We start from the raw sequence: 17,293 nt of genomic DNA, 5'->3' as shown, positions 1-17,293 counted from the left end.
TCTCTCATCCATTCTGAACCATTCCCGACCCACATTCATTGATTCAAGCTACCGGTCAACCTCGTCATCAAGCACAATGTCGGAAACGACCTTTCGCTCCTTCACCAACGAGCAGGGCGCAAACTATGCCCAGAACAGAAAATCCTATAGTTACAAGCTGTTCGAGCTCCTCATAAAGCACCATATTTCGACAGGCGGCCAACTCGACACTGTCCTCGATGTCGGCTGCGGGCCCGGCATCGCCACTCACGATGTCGCATCGCACTTTGAGCACGTCATCGGCCTCGACCCCTCAGAGGGCATGATTGCCACCGCACGATCTCTAGGCGGCTCCTCCAAATCCTCCGAGCCCATCCGCTTTGAGCTCTCTACTGCGGAAGAACTGGGATCGAACCTCGACCAGCCTATTGCCGCCGGCAGTGTCGACCTTATCACTGCCGCCACTGCCGCTCACTGGTTCGACATGTCCAAGTTCTGGTCGCGGGCGGCACAGGTTCTCCGGCCTGGTGGTACTGTGGCGATCTGGACCAGCAGGTTCAATTTCGTGCATCCTTCCATGCCGAATCGTGACGCCGTGCAGGCGCTCGCCGATGAATTCCACGACAAGTATATACGGCCTTATGCCCAGCCCGGCAGCATGCTTTCTCAGAATCTCTACGTGGATCTTCCACTCCCCTGGACGCTTGACGAGCCGGTTGCCGGTTTTGACCAGGAGACCTTCTACCGCAGGGAGTGGACGGGAGAATATGATAGCGACCGGTTCTTCGCTGATCAGGCTGCGGTCGATCTGGATACCATGGAGAAGATGTACTCGACCGCCAGTTCTGTCGTGCGGTGGAGAGAAGCGCATTCTGATGCCGCCGGGACGGAGCGGGATGTCTTGAGGATATTCAGGAGGAGTCTCGAAAAGCTGCTGCATGAGGCGGGGGTGGAACACGGCAAGGAATGGGTCAGGGGTAGCGTGGGGGGTGTTTTATTAATGGTGAAGAAGAAAGCTTGATGTTGTAGCAAGCTCCCAGGCACCAAGGGACATGCCACCTTTCTCTTTTGGACACACACTTAGTAGATGTCTATTTGATGAAAATCCTTTGGACCTACCTGATGATTTGGTAACGAGTAGCTCTATCTATCTCATAATGAATCTGCTCGGGGGAGAACTTTGACGGGCAAGATTTAATGAGCTGGAAGTTACAAATACTTTCAGACGTCAGGTTACCTGAAGAAGAGCTATTACTATACACGGTTCTGATTAACCTTGGCTTTTACAGAGCTATTTGCGTGTTAGTAATGTATTAGCTCTGTAACGGTTGGGACGTTTGGAAGGAGCGGAGTATTGAAGCTCTTCAGGACAGCACAGATTTCACGATAAATATTTGCACTCTCCTGGGCTACTCTGATTGACTGGGGATTGGGTGTGATTTCCAGATCACACTACCCTATGTATGTGACATACTGATGCTCAAGCAAACAAGCCGCTTTTTTCCGTTTACACAGATCGTGATAATCGTTCACTATTTATTGCGGCATCCTTCTGAGTACCAAATAGATGAATCAACATGCCAAGTCTCGAGGTATACTGCAAGAGACCAAGGTGGTAGCACTTGAAGCGACTGGTCCCTTTTTAACTTGTTATGTGCTGAAGCAGGCAAGGCAATCATAAAGTCATCATCATTACTTCATACTTGGATCGTTACGAGGGCATTGCACATGGCGGATCTTGTGCATATGAAACGCATGGTCTACAAGATATTTGACATGTCAAGTGGGTGACAACATAAATGGCGCCGCGAAGGGTGAAAGGATAAAGTAACACTGGGTTAGCCTGGTACCGCAATGTAGTAAACCGACATAAAGTAGCTACTCAAACGCAGTAACAAATATATTCGTTTCTGCCTGCGATCAAGGTCACAGATACACCTTTACAATATTCAAGTTCGGTCCAATTCTGGTACATGGGGGGGTTGTTATACCTAAATGCACTGTTTGTTTTGTTTTCTGCCTGGAGTATAGTGAAGGTTTATTAGGCGGCTGATAAGTTGATGACGAACCTGCTTAATTCATATCGGACTTGTTGCACGCTATATCTCTGATCTCATCAAGCTCAAAGGGGTAAAAGTGGCCACAAGGTCCTCAACTACAGAAAAAAGTGCCTTTTGGCTGCACATTTAAGTCAGTTGCTGATACGCCAGAAGTTTCGTTCCCGAAGTTCTAACAGTTGGCCGTGCACCAAGGGTTTGGTGCGCAGGGTCCATCCATTATCAGTCAACTGGCTGTAATAGCTGTAAACGGAAAACACAGTTGTTGGAGTTCGAAGGCCGGTGCGGTCCAACAATTAAGATGCCGAGTTCATGTTTCTACTGTCACTGCTATTTCTCACTCACCCCATGTTGACACCATATGTCGAGAGGAACATTACATGACATATCCTATTGATCTAGCTACCATACAAACTGCCTATTCCCTTGGAAATTCCGACCCAGTTGTGACAAACGCATCTAAATGAACCCATGATTCTTATACACCTGAATCATATTGGCCAACGTTTTCAGCAGCCACGTAACTGTTCCAGTTGGCGCAAGTGGAGCTGAGCGTATCGTAATCATATGTCATCTCGGACTCACGCTCGAGCAGCTGCACCGCAAAACCTTCAGATGTATGCCAAGCAATGTGGCAATGCATAAGCCATGCTAGAAAAATCGAAAAAGAAAAAGTCAGCGAGAATCTTATCAAAGTGGGAGAGGCCAGAGGGGAAGGAGCAGAGCCAGTTCTTACCACCAGGGTTATTCGTCTGCAAAGCCACCACCAAATAGCCACTTGCAGGCATCATGGCTACGTCTCTCCGAGGAGAATTCACAAGCTGCAAGCTCCTCGTCTGGTTCGAGTCAAAGTTGCCGTAGCCCGAGGCTAGGACCCAGAAGTCGTGGCCGTGGAGATGCATGGGGTGGTCCTGCCATGCGTTAGATTGGATTTTCCAGTCGTAAACAAAGGAGACATGGACACCTGTGGACTTAAACTTACTTGGGCAAAGGGTGAGTGAATAATCATGTACACCCACTTGTCCGCATCCGGGAGTTCAATAACGTGCTGTTTGGTAGCCCACGTGTCGTTGCCCTCGGCCACTTGCAGCAGGGTTGGGTAGTCCCACTCGGTATGGAACGAAGTAGCGTTGACGGTCCAGAGCAGAGCGTTCTCGGTCACTTGGACGCCAATCTCCGAATTGTCATCGAAAGAGCTGGTATCGGGTGCGTCGATGACGAGGTAGGGCACCAAGTTAGACGAGGCCTCATCAAGGCACGAGTCACTGTAGCTGTATGCCGAGGTTGTCGGGTCTGCAGTCGAGTTGCCGTAGCGAACAATACCCTTGACGTTATCCACGGCGTCTGTCTCGGAGCAGGATTCCTGCGGGATGGCACGAAGCCAGAAGTTGCCACTGGTGATGTCCTTGGCCGTGACAATGACGTCGTATCGCTGGCCCATGCCGATGCTCACTTGGTCCGTGGTGTATGGCACAATGGGAACGAAATCCGTTGAGATGACCTCGAGGGTGTGGTTGTCGATCATGAAGCGGAAGTGGCTATCAGCCGCGGCGTTGACGAGGCGGATACGGTATCTTGTCCCTGCTTCAAAAGTGGTCTCGAAACGGGATCCCATGGTGTCGTTGTAAGTGTTCGTCCCGTTGATGAGGCCATTATCCGCCGTTGGCGGTCCACCGGTGGCGGCTTTCAAGACCAGTTCATCGGCCGTGCTCTGGATAGCATGTCAGCATGGAGTCAAGGTAAGAAGGGGCTAGAACGTACGTGGTACCAGTCGTTCAAGAATATGTGTCCAAGATCAACATCGTAATTGGCAGTTGCCGGGCCGTTGACGATGATGCCGCCAAAAACTCCATCCCAGGCTTGGACGTAGAAGTGGCTGTGGTACCATCCCGTGCCGTACTGGACTGCGCGCCACGTATAAGTGGCCGCATCGCCCGGCGCGATGGGGCACTGGGTAATACTGGGCACGCCGTCCATCTCGGACGTCCAATTCTGGCGAATACCGTGGAAGTGAATACCGGTACCGTTGTTCTGTAGTGAGTTGGATACATGCACAACTGTGATGTCAGGCATTAGTATAGGGCTCCACAATGCAACAAGAAAAGGCAGTTTGCTACTTGCCGACGGTATCGCCCCAATCGGCTATAATCGTTGGCCCCGGGAAGGACCCATTGATGAGCTGGACCGGCATCTCGAAGCCATCCGGAGAAGCTGTGGTGTTTTCGATATTGAACCAATATTCTCGCACAACGCCAGTGTCGGGCACATTCTCGTAGTAATTAGTAGAGAGGTCGTAACCCTCGCTCCAGCATGACCTATCTGAGGCACTGTTGACGCATGTTGTGTCGTTTCGGGCGTCTAATGTCAAGGCGGCGCCGAACACGCCCGGCAAGGCAGCGAAGGACGAAAGAAGAGTGATTAGGGTAAACATGATAACGACGGTATGGATGCCGGATGACGACTATCAGGAACAAACGAGTGAAAGTTGTGCAATACAACTAGAATGAGTGTAAAGGTTATCCTCTATCATTCAAGCCTCAAAAGCTAACATACTGTAGAGTATATAATAAGGTGTAGAGCAGGCGCTCTTCGGCTGTCGCTAGGCGTTCACAGCTAAGCAATGGTGAATCTCAATAGTGCGTTAGCACGGCCGTCTCCATATCTAATTCCACGTAATCCGCGGGCAGGGCACCGCAGATCATCCGTCATCCTCAGCTCGCCTGCCAACTTTCAGTACTAACCCCTTATCCTTCTGTCCGTGAGCGTAGTCGTGAAAGGACCAATGCCATTGTTTCAGAGTGCTCATGCAATCCAAGGAATCAGGGGAGTTCTGCTCAGACCGCTCGACAGCTGATGAATCGAGTACGCAAACAGTGAACAGAAACAAACACCCGAGATCGGACTGCCTGAGTTCCGGCGGACAACTCCACTTGACAGCAAAAGGAGAATATCGCATATCATGAGAGTGACTTTCGTTTCGTCAAAGTACGCTAGAAGAACGAGAAGGCAGGATAATTTAGAGATTGCGATCAACAGTGGACGTGGGCCATGGGATGCTTGCACCAATAAGCTAGTCATGCCGCATGTATAAATGCTTATATTCTGATGACCAGCCCCACTGCAGCGGGGGTGGACAGGGGACTTTACGCGGCCATACTGTCAAACGAGCATGATATGGCTCCGGTGGGTCTCAATCACCACTACAAACGCCAGTATAGTTGTAGTGTAGTACGTAGTGACTGCTGAAAACAAGAAACCTACATATGGATGGACTACGGAAAGATTGCTGCCAGGTTACCAGATCGATAAAGAGCCCGGGTTCAATTGCGTCCAACGACCAAGTCATGTTGACAGCTTGCACGTAAGAAACGTGTTCGACCCAGGGAGAAACTTGATCGAATGCAACACGCATGTTTTTGATCGTGTTCCTTTCTGTCATCCGTGATACAGGCTCCAGGTGAACACAGCCACCCGGGCAACGTATTCATATCGTCTCTCCTCATCTTATTTGCCGAGTTGTGCTGGACCTACGTTTCATCTGTGAACAATTGTGGCACTGCCGAACTGGTGGACTCGCTTAACTGGCGGGTTCACCTAGCCAATCCGCAGTTTTGTTTTGTTGCTAAGCATTGAGATTTCACAGCCGTTAAGGTTAATCTCTAGTGTCTCTCCAAGGTGCTAGTGAGAAATATGATGATGAAGCTTGCGACTGGACAGGCCCACATTCCGTACAGTTACGCGTCGCAAGGCTCATTCATGGGGATCGAAGGGCTGGATTTGAGCTTTCCCTGCGTGCTGACATCGTTTGATTGGTGCAATCAGAGTGGTGGGGTCACTATAGGATGTGCATGGGCTTTAAAAGCTCGAATATACCCGCTTGCAGGACCACATAATGCCGAAATTAATGGTGGGTTGTCTACGGTATGGCTCAAAAGCCAATTATGAATAGCAATGAGAGGTGTGGTCTCATTAGAACGATATTCAAATGACCGCCTGGCACAGTGAGCTCTGTCGACGTATTGCCGTCGTGTGTGACTATTAAGTCCCTGTCTTGTTCGTCTTGTTCTCGTTCCCGTCCTTGACTTCCAATGACCCACCAATCAGGTTAACCACATTCGTTTCACGTCATTTATTCATAGTCACTCTTTTCCGCGCAAGATAGACACGTTTGATACCCGAAACTATCGCTCTCAGGTGCTTTCCCATAATCCATCTAACACAATGCAGCTGCATAGCTTTCTCTCCCTCCTCTCCATGCAAATCGCCGTAGGCGCTGCTTTCACCATCCCAACCGGCACGTTGATGAAGCGCAAGCCCGAGACAAATGCCACCCTCTTTGCATACGGCGCCAACTCCTCGGCCTGGCCCATCGCATACGGCCTCAACGATGGTATATACCAGACCTGCTCTTACTCTCAAATATACAGTCTGGACCTCGGGTACTAATAAGGCCGTGCTTCTTATTTATAGGACTTTTATACATCTCCCAAACCCCTGATAACATCACAACGAACATCCAGCTCACTCCCATCACGTGGGATCTGCCTTCCATCACAGGCGAAAACTGGATTGTCAACGGCACGTTCGTTAACGGCACCACGGCGGGGTCCATGTTCATCAAGCCCGAAGACTCTAACGCTGTGGGCGTCATGAACATGACCCGCATCGCCTACAACAACACCAGCGTCACGGGCTTCGCACTGTTCGCCACGCAGCTGGTCTACAACAATAACTCGCAGCTTGAGGCGCAGTTCTGGGCCGAGTTGACTGACGTGGATGGCATTTACGCCCTGGTATGGAACTCGGACGGAGATGTTACCGATGGCAGTTTTCCCGTCGTTGTGAAGGGGGTTGAGTATTAATTGCCAAGATGAAGGTAACCTGAGATGCTAGAGGGGAGAGGAGCAAGCTTTGGAAGCAATAATGCGACATTGTGAGATGGGACGCGGACAAGATTCGGGATCACTTCTCTGGGATAGTATAGGATCACCCAATGACTTAACTTGGTCTGGCTATTCCGTAGGCTACCAATCAACATCAAGGGCGCGTCAAATTATGCAGCCAACCAATCATAAAGTGCAAGTACAGTATGCAATTCTTGTGAACATTTTCGATACATCAGATACCTACGTACATAGCGAGGTACTTTTACCCCTCCATTAGCGTGGCTGGGTGAGAGCAGTGGCGACAGCGGGGTAACTCCGATTTTCTGGAAATTTACCTCGACCCAACGCGACGGAATGGTTTCCCCATTGTTCATCCAAACCCTTCATGAACTAGATTTACGTAAAAAAAAAAGTCTCGAGACACACACACGACTGCCTGTAATCCTTGGCAGACAACACGAATCGAGTGAACGGCAGGCTACTATTTCATCTGCACATCCACCAAAGTCCACCGACATGCAGCTCGTTGGGTCCAAGTCGGCCCAGCGCCTCAACGACCTCGCAGGCGGCGAGGGCAGTGTGTCCCTCCTTCCCGTCGAGCCCGAAGACATGTGGCACGCCAACAACCTCATCAGTCCCGAAGACGTCATCAAAGCGCACGCCGTCCGCAAGGTGACGACGCAGTCCGCAACTGGCAGCACGCAATCCGAGCGCGTACACACCGACCTGACGATCCGCGTTAAATCCACCTTCTTCGACACGGCCGCCTCGCAGCTGCACGTCTCGGGCGCCGTCATCGTCGAGAACAGCTTCGTGAATGTCGGGCAGTATCATACGCTGGATCTCGAGCTGAACAGGCAGTTCACGATATGGAAACAATACGGTTGGGACTCGGTCGCATTGGAGGAGTTGCAGTCGGCGATTAAGACGGATAAAGAGGGCGCGGTGGCCGCGGTCGTTATGCAGGAGGGCATCGCGAACATTTGTCTCATTACCCAGTACCGCACGATCCTCAAACAACGCGTCGAGCACACGGTACCGAAGAAGCGATCCGCGTCGTCGGATCAGGAGAAGGGCATGAAGGCATTCTACAAGAAAACGCTGGACTCGCTGACTAGGAATATCGAGTTCGGCGTGCCGCGGCCGCTGCTCCTCGCCAGTCCAGGCTTCGTGGCGGGTGATTTCAAAAAGTACATTAGCGAGGAGGGCACCCGGTCAGGGGATAAGAAGCTGATGGCCATGGCCAAGGAGGCAACGGTGGTGCACTCTAGCTCGGGGCATTTGCACAGTCTAAACGAAATACTTAAGAGCCCCGAGGTGCTAGCGACGATGAAGGAAATGAAGTTTAGCAAGGAGACGAGGTTTATGGACGAGTTCTTTGACCGGTTACGGAAGGATGACGGGAGGGCGTGGTATGGAACTTCGACTGTGACGAAGGCGGTTCAGGAGGGCGCGGTTGGGATTGGCGGTGGGGTTTTACTTGTTAACAATTCCCTGTTTCGAAGTCTGGACATTGCGACGAGGAAAAAGTACGTTGAACTCGTAGACCAAGTCAGGGCGGAAGGGGGCGACGCGAGGATACTAAGTTCGGACCATGAGAGTGGACAGCGGTTGGACTCGTTGGGAGGTATCGCGGCCATTTTAACGTATCCGATTCATGACTTGGATGAGGATGAGGAGGATACAGCGCAGAACAATGGTGATGGGGAGCAGGAGACGATCATATAGGTTCCAGGAGAGTGTCAAATAAATCAATTAACACCCAAGGTTTACCCTTCGGATATCACGAAGTCCATTCCTGTGCGATTCCGCTTCAAGTTACACAGGATAAACTCTTGAGGGAAAAGACCATGGCCCGCCATAGCAATGTCTTCAGGTTCGAGGGAATTCAACAGTACAAACCTCCCCCCTAAAAGACTGAGAGGCCAGAGCACAATCTCTTTAAGCACCTAGGCAAGGTATTCCTGCACCAAACCTAGAGACATCTACCGCATAAATCGAGTAGATTCACTGTACGTTTCCGTACGTACCTCCATAGAAAACGCGGGAGATCTACACGTAAAAGATTTCAATTGGTTAAAGTCCTCGGTTTGATCACCGTGCTCCACTGTGCCGCCAGGGCTTCCCATATATGTGGTAAAAATAGATTTGCAGAAGTATGTAGCGAATCTGTCCAATTTCCACAGCAATGTGTTTCAAGGTCTTCATTATGATTTGGAGGTCGTCTTCCGTGTAAACGACTTGGCTGTGGTATACTTCGGGCGGCGACTTTCCGCGAGAACCTGTAACGAATAGGGAAGTTTCGCGGACTTCAAATGACCGGGTCCTCGGCTCGGTATCGTTCTTGCAGAGGGTCCTCACGTCCTCTGTCCATTTCGCCCTGCTGACAGCTGAAGCCGACCGGTCTGGACACACATCAGCAGTCATATTGATAGTAGGTCAGACCACCTTGGCCCCGGATATGACGGTTTCCATATGCGCTTTCGGATACTCGTAAGCACGCCAACACGCGCTTGTCTATGTCAAGAAACCCGGGATTCCCAAGGACTGACTCGAGGCTTGGGAGGAACGAATCGTCGACGGATGGCCGATTTAAGTGGAAAGAAACGGCTGAAAGCGACCAGGATCTGCCTTTCCGGGCTGTGTACCTCTCCAGGCGTGCACATTGTGAGCGGATAAGATATGCTATTGAAGCAGCTGATCCACGTACACAAATTGTGTGAGAAATGAAGTACCGGTTTACTTGACCACAGGTGTAAGACCAAGCGTTGTGGGGGTTGTAACACGCTAACAACCTGCATGCCTGGGGAGCTGTACCGTGGCCGGTGGAGTTGCGAAGTACACGCTAAAACGTCATGGTTTCCGAAGCAGCCTCAAGCTAGACCCCGGGCGCATCAAATCAGACGCATTGATCTGCAGAGGGCATGGGAAAGTGTGTTTTCCACTTGCAGCCATGGCCGAGTGCGAATCACAGGTCATTGACTGTTGGTTTACGTTTCCCACCACCACGATTTCAATTGCGTCACGCGTACTACAAGTATAGCATCCCCTAATATCTACCACAGTACTATATCGAACTTGCAAACAACGCAGCATTCCTATCTTACTCCATGAAACGGATTCGCACTAAAGTTCCAAGGCGTCGTCTGAGGATCCGCTAGATTACTCCTATTTTATTCCTAGGTCCCTTGGTGGCCAGCCCCGTAGGCAGCCGAATTCTACAAAATCCTTCCATCCTACGAAGCGGCGCAGACGACGCCGATGCTTTTTCGCAGTCACTGCAGCACCGTCGGCCATCACATTGCATGCGACGATCCGAACGACCAACGAACGAATCCAATCATCGCGCCGAAGTTGTACTCGAACGGTAAAGTCGGCCCCGAGCGACTCAGTATATACCCGTACCCGCCGGCGTTGTCGCTAAACGCACTCCGCCGCCCGCCGTCGAACCCGGCGCACCGTTAGCTCTTCTTCTTGCCTCCCTGTCGTCTGTAGCAACACCGCCGCTTCGCATTTGCGTACGACAACAAACCCCGCGGATTCGCACTCGGCCGTATCAGATGCCGTCGCAGCGTGGAATATGTCGAATCCAATAACGCCAGCCATCATGACCCCCCGCAACGAGGAGGGCAACCTGTCTGCGCATTCGTTGGGCGTTGCACTCGAGGACAACTTGGCCGACTCGCATACCGCGGGCACCCCAAAGCCTTTGACGGCGACCAGTCTTCCGCTATTGCCGACTCTTGCTGCGTCCGACGGTCCAGGTACGTGTTTGCAATCCTCGCCATGCGATCCTTGCAAAGGATTCATGTCCCTTCACATACACAGCCCCTAAGATGGAGTCTTGACGGCTGGCCCATGCCAAGTATGGCTGTCATTTCTCCCACGGCCCGCAGGCTCGAGGCACAGCCCTGGGAAGACAATCAACTATGCCCTCGTAGCAACTGGCCTTGGCTATACTCGATGCGCTGTTCGTGCTAGAATGAACGATACCGCAAACACATCTGATACTAACGGCGCATGCGCAACAGGCAACAGTCAAACACCATCGTCCATCCCTGGCAAGAAGTCGCCTATTAAGTTTCCGCGCAAGGAGACTCCCGCAAAGGATGGAGCAAGTAACGACCCTCCAGCGACAGCTATTGACCCTCTGTCACACGTTCGTCTCCCTCGAGAGTATACTAGCGAAACTCAATCACATGCAGCGGTGGCTAACACTGGCGTCAACCAGCACATATTCGTGAGGACAAATACCGAAAAAACGCTTTCACATCGCCTGCTTGGAACGGGCAGACCAGACAGCCCAGCCAATGAGGGACCAGGTCTCCCCAGACCAAGCGCCGATCTCTCTGCGAAGCCGTCTACACCCCAGGGCGACCAAGGAAAGGACAAGAAGTACGTGACCAATGCCGACCGACACTCGAGGATAAGGAGCTGCACGGGATGCTAATGCGCATAACCCACAGGAAGGGAGGCAGCTTCCTCAGTCGCTTAGGCATGATTGGCAACAAGAAGAAGGGTGATGTGAACGACGACGACTCTGAGATCAGCGAACTACGAACCGAAGGCGCCAATGCCGTCGCCTTCTCCTCGACCGTCGGGGCCGCCGGCTACATCCCCCATCACAAAGAGCCTCCACGGTACATCAGGGTACGAGCCAACAACAAGAAGGTGAAGGAATTTAACCGCATGTTTCTCGCTCAAGAGCTTGTCGGCACACGTCTACCAAGCGACCACCACAGCAGCAAGAACCGGGCGATCGACGCAGCACCCGTGAAACCGGTGCATGGATTTGGGCGCAAAGACGTACACACGGGCGGTCCGATCTGGGCGGCAGAGTTCAGCAGGGACGGCAAGTACCTTGCAACAGCCGGCCGGGACCGCGTCGTGCGGGTTTGGGGTGTTCTTGCGACGGCCGAGGACCGAAATGCGCACCAAGATGCTGAGAAGGATGCGTGCGACGGCGCGCACTTGTCGGCACCCGTCTTCCACTCAAAGCCCGTTCGCGAATTTACCGGACACGAGGGCGAGATCCTCGACCTGAGTTGGAGCAAAAACAACTTTCTGTTGTCGTCCTCGATGGACAAGACAGTTCGGCTTTGGCACATGAGCAGGAACGAATGTCTCTGCTCTTTCAAGCACAAAGACTTCGTCACTTCTATCGCGTTTCACCCGCGTGACGACAGGTTCTTCCTGGCTGGGTCACTCGATAGCGCGCTAAGGCTGTGGAGCATCCCTGACAAAGCAGTCGCTTACTCGAGCCAGTTGGCGGACCTCATCACGGCCGTGGCTTTCTCTCCCGATGGGAAGACAGCCATAGCCGGCTGCTTGAATGGGATATGCAACTTCTACGAAACAGAAGGTCTGAAGTTCCAGACGCAAATCCATGTCAGGTCGTCGAGGGGAAAGAACGCCAAGGGAAGCAAGATCACGGGCATTCAGTGCACTGATGTACTGTCCCCGGGGATATCCGTCGGTGGGGACGTGTTATCTCAGGGAACGAATGGGGCAATTTCCCACAATAGTGATGGAGGCGAAGTCGAAGGGGCAGGGGAAGGGGAAGTCAAGGTCCTGGTGTCTTCGAACGACTCGAGGATACGAATCTACAACCTTCGCGGAAAGGAGCTGGAAACAAAGTTCAAAGGGCACACAAACAACTGCAATCAGATCCGGGCGTCATTCAGTGATGATGGACAATATGTCGTCTGTGGTAGCGAGGATCGAAGAGCATTCATATGGTCCACGGAATCTTCTCTGGCGGAGAACAAGGACAAGCAAGACAAGCGACCCTGCGAATACTTCGAGGCTCACAGTGACGTGGTCACGCAGGCCGTGTTTGCCCCTACAGGGAGTCGGCAGCTGCTACAGACCAGTGACGATCCCATCTTCACTCTCTGCAACCCGCCCCCAGTCACTCTAATAAGTAAAGATGAGGCTACAGTCAGCCAGACGACGTGGCCAAATCTCGACAAAGCTGAGGCAGTGCCCAAGATCAATAAACCCGAGGAAACTCCGGCTTTCATAGCAAGGAGCAAGCATCAGGATGGACACATTCTGGTCACAACTGACTATGCCGGCATCATCAAAGTGTTTCGACAGGACTGTGCATTTGCGAAACGGAAACATGAGACATGGGAAACTGGCTCATCTTTCTCGAAAAGGCTCGCTAGGGACAATGTTCTAGGTAGAACTGGAAGCATTATTACCCAAACCAGCACCAGCTCTATTCGAGGTCCACATTCGAGGCGCAGCAGTATTGTTGGCCAGCCCCCGTCTGTAGTCCCAGGAACGCCTCAACTGAGCTCGGATCGGATTATTTCCTGGCGTCAGGGCATTGAGGGCAACGGTAACAGTACGAGCGTAAGCAGGCCCACCTCGATGACAATGACGCCACCTACGCGGAGTGAACGATCCGTAAGCCCAGCCAAGGCGCGCACACCAGCTACGAACCTAGCCTCTGAAGCCCGACGGCAGCCCTATGTCAATAGCAGTCCGATGCTGGGCCCAGTCAGTCCAACGTCCAGCATAACGAAAGACAGCATTTACATCACGCCCGTGAAGCAGGTCACAAAGGGTCGCCCTCCGAAACTGGAAAAAATCAAGGACAAACAGGATGAAAAGGAGAAGCAGGATAAGCAGCAACAGCGGCCGGGCATACCTCCAACCCCGAGTTTCTCCTTCCTCGGCCGGGATGACGAGGAGAAAGAAAACGAGGAAAAGGCCAACCTGAATGGGGACACAGTATCTGTCGATCCCGCTACAGGCGGCCAGAGTTCTAGCTTCTGGAATTTAAGTCGCTGGAAAGGTTTGGGCATGGGGAAACAATCCGATAAGGGCCACAGTAGGGCAAATAGTGAAGCCTTCAAGCTCGCGGAGGCGGACTCAGAGAAACCCAGGCGGAAGAGTGAGGGTGGGCATATCCTCTCCGCCACCTCGCAACAGAGAACTGACCAAAACGTAAAGGACTCTGATAAAACCGGGCGACCAAGCACACCAGGCGGCCGAGGCACCGGCGGTGGAGATGGAAAATACGACAGCGGGGACGACAACAACCATGTGAACTTGGACCTTGCGTCGCCGGACATTATTGGTTCAAGTAAGGGTCACTCTGCGAGGGGGATGACAACCTACCAAAGCGGGAGGAGGGATAGCATCGTGAGTCGGCTGACGTCGGAGCTGACGTCGGAGTGGTGCAGCGAGGGCGGCTCCGAGGAGGAAATGCGGTGTACATGCGGCAGTTTTGAGTTCAAGGCCAAGAAGATGATGGGTAAGCAGCGGTTCATGTGTGTGAGGTGTGGGAGAATGGCAGATGCGTAGGGGCGTGTGCCGATCGCCAGGAGAGGCAAGTCGAGAGAGAGAACAAGAGGGAGAGGGGAAAGGAAGATAGCTTCGGCACGGCATCGCATGAGAATTTGGTGTTTGTTTGGGTGTTAAAAAGGCGGATAAGGAGTATCACAAAGGCATGAGACTAAGCATGAGGATGCGTAGATACCCCCTGAACATATAAATATTGAGAATCGTTTGATGGAATGGCTTCAGAAAGTGGTGTCTATGTTGCCTCGTCGTGTGACTTTATTTAATTTCAAGGGACCGACCCCTCATTACGGAACAACCTGAATGTACGTTTGTCCAAGAATCACCAGCCAGCCTCATTAGTTCCACAGATCCTATTGGTCCGGGGATGGAAAAGGCATCCCTTCCACACTGGTCTAGTGACTGACGGGTGAATACAGCGCCCCATTGCTTTGTTGATGTCGGTCTGCCTCAGGCTTATATCAAACCAGGTGATATGCGTTATGAATTTTAGTTTGTGCGTGGTACTTACTTGATTACCTGGACATTGCCACGTATCTGATCAGTAGATGATCCTATCTTCGATCTAACCTTTCTTCTACTTTCTACAACAAACTCGTCCGACTCGGATCCCTCTTTCCTCAAAGATATACAGGGAGAACTAATCATGGTAACAAATTATACCCCCTGCCATGTGACCCATGATACTACCACCCCCAACCTCAAACTCTTCCCCGTGTCCACCAAACTCACCTGGGTCCTCACGATCAGCACTTGCCCAAGTGTCGACACTGCCGTGAATCGGTGCTGCGCGCCTAACCCTGTCAATCTGACAAACCGCTGCTGACTGTGGCGCGAGGCTCCCGGTCAGTGTCCGAAGAATAATTCGCTCTTTAAGGGCTTTGCGTGGTACTTGGGGAGGCAGAAAGAGGAAAGGGGTATTGCGGGCCGGTTACGAGGCGTGTGGCGGATTCGGATGTGGAAGGGGCGAGAATGATATGGATAGAGGGCGTTGGTTGTCTGGGCCATGATGGTAGCAATAGTGGTTATCGGGTAGGATGGGAGTAAATTGAACCCGGGTTAGCAATGAATGTTGGAATAGGCATGTTTTAACATGTAAAAGGAAAAGCTATGGAAGATATGTAAGGTGGAGTATAGCTTGTACTCCGCATACAGAGCAACATTGCGAGTCGAGATGTGCAACAAATAGGGGTAAATCGCACCGACCCCTGAAAGTTAAGAAACGTCATTATTCACAGTGTCACATTCAAGTTGAGATGACACCACATGACGACTGGTACCTATCTGGACAATTGAATTTCCTCACAATTTACCGAAAGTCCAAGATTCATTGTTTGACTACAAAAGAACTACAGAAGAACCCCTACTTTCTGGCCCCCTTCTTCCCACTACCCCCGCGTCCAGCAAACAGAGCCTCAATGCCCCTACGCTCACCAATCCCCGAGCTCTGACACCCGCCACTGACAATCCACCACAGATCCTCCATGACGACCGTCCCATTCGGATCAATCATCTCCGCGCCGTCGATAGCCCCAGCCGCAAACGCAACAGCAAGCTCGACCCAAGTGCGAACTTCATCCGCACTGCGACTGCCGGGACACTGGCGGAACTCGAGCGTTCCCGTGCTGCCCTCGTACGCAAGGTTGGAGAAGTCCCACTTGTAAACACCATGGATGAAGTCCTCGGTGTACCCGTTGGCGCGGCCGTAGGCCGAGGAGGCCGGATACAGACACATGGTGCGGACGACGTCGATGGGGTCGGAGCAGTAGTCTAGGTACTCGAAGCACTGTGCCATGGAGAGGGACTTGAGGACTGGGTTGGCGCGGTTACTCTGGCACCAGTAGGAAGAGGCGCGGGAGGCGGGCAGGAGGGCATCGAGAGCAGGCTCGAAGTAAAGGATGGATTTGGCGATTGCGGAAAGCTGGGTGGCGGATAGAGTCGGGGAGGTGCTGAGGTGGATGTGCGTGCTGGTGTTGGCCGACGCAGACAGGGTGAATGACGACTTTAGAGTTTTGAAGACGACCGAGAGGTGCGTGACCCAAGCCGTGTCCGTGGCGAGGATAGGAGAGACGAGCTCTAGGCCCCCTGATCATGGCTTTGGGTCAGTGGAAGTTGGCAGACCGGAAAGGGGCCAGCTGACAGAGGTTCTTCCCCGCTTGGGTGGGCACAGTGACCTCCTGCACAATGGACCACTCTTGGTAGTTCTCGAGTGACTTGTCGTTGCTCTCGTTGACATGGTTCGGGATACCGGCCTTGGCGAGCTTGGTGCTCACCTCTGCGGCCAGAGACATCCACGACTTATGGTTCTTGGAACGGCTGCCAATGAGCAACTCGATCTCGATCCCGAACTGGAAGGCACACTGGCTTGCCATGGTCAGAAGATGGGGGGGGGAGGGTGGGGAGTATAGAGAGAAGTGGTGTGTCAGTCCAAAGTAAGTACCGAGTGTCGAAAACAAGAAGGAGGCAGTGGAAGCGTTGATGCTCCTCCATTTCCCTCCGTTAACCAACCTTGAACCGCCATCTTTATATCCACCTCAGTCACTCCGTGACGGAGCAGAGACACGGGTGGGGCCTGGGTACAAACGCTGAGCAACGACGACGGTGTCTGAACTGAAACATGGCCGACTCCACAGTTCCTAGGGACAAAGACTACTAGTCTCGGTGAGCGCTAGCGAGCAAACTTCATTGGAGATGTTTCCCCTATCTTGCGAGATGCCGTTCGTCTCTTGCCTCTTCCAGAGATTCCAGACAGGCCCAGGACGCGAGAGCCGTGTCCGAACTCTAGCAAGAGGGCTCCCAACTCACTTGACGAGAGACCGAGGAGAGACAAGTGGACGAGGATGAGCGAGCAGTGAAACTGGTGGGCCGTGACTCGAGGATATCCAGAAGGGAGAAGTGAAACGAGGTGCCCTGAGTTGACCCAAAGAAGCGAGATAAGTGGCCCCCATCCTGCTGACGATGCCGTTATGACCGACGCCGTCATGGGGGAAGCGCGCACCTTCTCTGGCTCCAGCATGGGCCAGCCCGGCAAATCCATTTCGACGGAATGTTGGCCGT

General features: G+C 52.4%; 6 protein-coding genes across 6 annotated transcripts; 4 read left to right on the top strand and 2 right to left on the bottom strand.

The window, feature by feature from the left end:
- Positions 1-76: 76 nt before the first annotated feature.
- On the top strand, positions 77-1,000 carry BCR38DRAFT_486030 (S-adenosyl-L-methionine-dependent methyltransferase; the record flags this gene model as incomplete). The annotated part of the gene is made up of 1 exon (XM_040863980.1): positions 77-1,000. The coding sequence occupies one exon, from the start codon at positions 77-79 to the stop codon at positions 998-1,000; it is 924 nt and encodes a 307-aa protein (XP_040714938.1).
- Positions 1,001-2,506: 1,506 nt separating this feature from the next.
- On the bottom strand, positions 2,507-4,470 carry BCR38DRAFT_516449 (laccase; the record flags this gene model as incomplete). Its single annotated transcript, XM_040865099.1, has 5 exons — positions 2,507-2,687; positions 2,773-2,947; positions 3,019-3,747; positions 3,798-4,119; positions 4,154-4,470. The coding sequence occupies 5 exons, from the start codon at positions 4,465-4,467 to the stop codon at positions 2,515-2,517; spliced, it is 1,713 nt and encodes a 570-aa protein (XP_040714937.1). The 3' UTR covers positions 2,507-2,514.
- A 1,787-nt stretch (positions 4,471-6,257) lies between these two features.
- Positions 6,258-7,039, top strand: BCR38DRAFT_394118 (uncharacterized protein; the record flags this gene model as incomplete). Its single annotated transcript, XM_040857604.1, has 2 exons — positions 6,258-6,426; positions 6,507-7,039. 2 exons carry the CDS (start codon positions 6,258-6,260, stop codon positions 6,896-6,898), a joined length of 561 nt encoding a protein of 186 aa, XP_040714936.1. The 3' UTR covers positions 6,899-7,039.
- A 235-nt stretch (positions 7,040-7,274) lies between these two features.
- Positions 7,275-8,686, top strand: BCR38DRAFT_436391 (translation factor pelota). The gene has a single exon (XM_040860451.1). It carries the CDS (start codon positions 7,439-7,441, stop codon positions 8,648-8,650), a length of 1,212 nt encoding a protein of 403 aa, XP_040714935.1. The 5' UTR covers positions 7,275-7,438; the 3' UTR covers positions 8,651-8,686.
- Positions 8,687-10,529: 1,843 nt separating this feature from the next.
- On the top strand, positions 10,530-14,239 carry BCR38DRAFT_486026 (WD40-repeat-containing domain protein; the record flags this gene model as incomplete). Its single annotated transcript, XM_040863979.1, has 4 exons — positions 10,530-10,686; positions 10,954-11,081; positions 11,154-11,317; positions 11,389-14,239. 4 exons carry the CDS (start codon positions 10,530-10,532, stop codon positions 14,237-14,239), a joined length of 3,300 nt encoding a protein of 1,099 aa, XP_040714934.1.
- A 1,296-nt stretch (positions 14,240-15,535) lies between these two features.
- Positions 15,536-16,621, bottom strand: BCR38DRAFT_436386 (putative amidoligase enzyme-domain-containing protein). Its single transcript, XM_040860450.1, has 2 exons — positions 16,377-16,621; positions 15,536-16,321 (listed from the first exon to the last, which is right to left on the bottom strand). The coding sequence occupies exons 1-2, from the start codon at positions 16,606-16,608 to the stop codon at positions 15,600-15,602; spliced, it is 954 nt and encodes a 317-aa protein (XP_040714933.1). The 5' UTR covers positions 16,609-16,621; the 3' UTR covers positions 15,536-15,599.
- Between the last annotated feature and the right edge of the window lie 672 nt (positions 16,622-17,293).

The sequence above is a fragment of the Pseudomassariella vexata genome (assembly GCF_002105095.1).
Source record: "Pseudomassariella vexata strain CBS 129021 chromosome Unknown BCR38scaffold_8, whole genome shotgun sequence".
NCBI lineage: Eukaryota > Fungi > Ascomycota > Sordariomycetes > Amphisphaeriales > Pseudomassariaceae > Pseudomassariella > Pseudomassariella vexata.
The sequence above is the reverse complement of the archived record's forward strand: the minus strand, read 5'-3'. Positions and strand labels throughout refer to the sequence as shown.

Bases quoted from the DNA above. Each gene is read 5' to 3' on its own strand.
- BCR38DRAFT_436391 (XM_040860451.1), top strand. From the start codon at position 7,439: ATGCAGCTCGTTGGGTCCAAGTCGGCCCAGCGCCTCAACGACCTCGCA.
- BCR38DRAFT_436386 (XM_040860450.1), bottom strand. From the start codon at position 16,608: ATGGCAAGCCAGTGTGCCTTCCAGTTCGGGATCGAGATCGAGTTGCTC. The intron at 16,322-16,376 runs GTCAGCTGGCCC...AGCCATGATCAG, and splicing joins CCAAGCGGGGAAGAACCTCT to GGGGCCTAGAGCTCGTCTCT.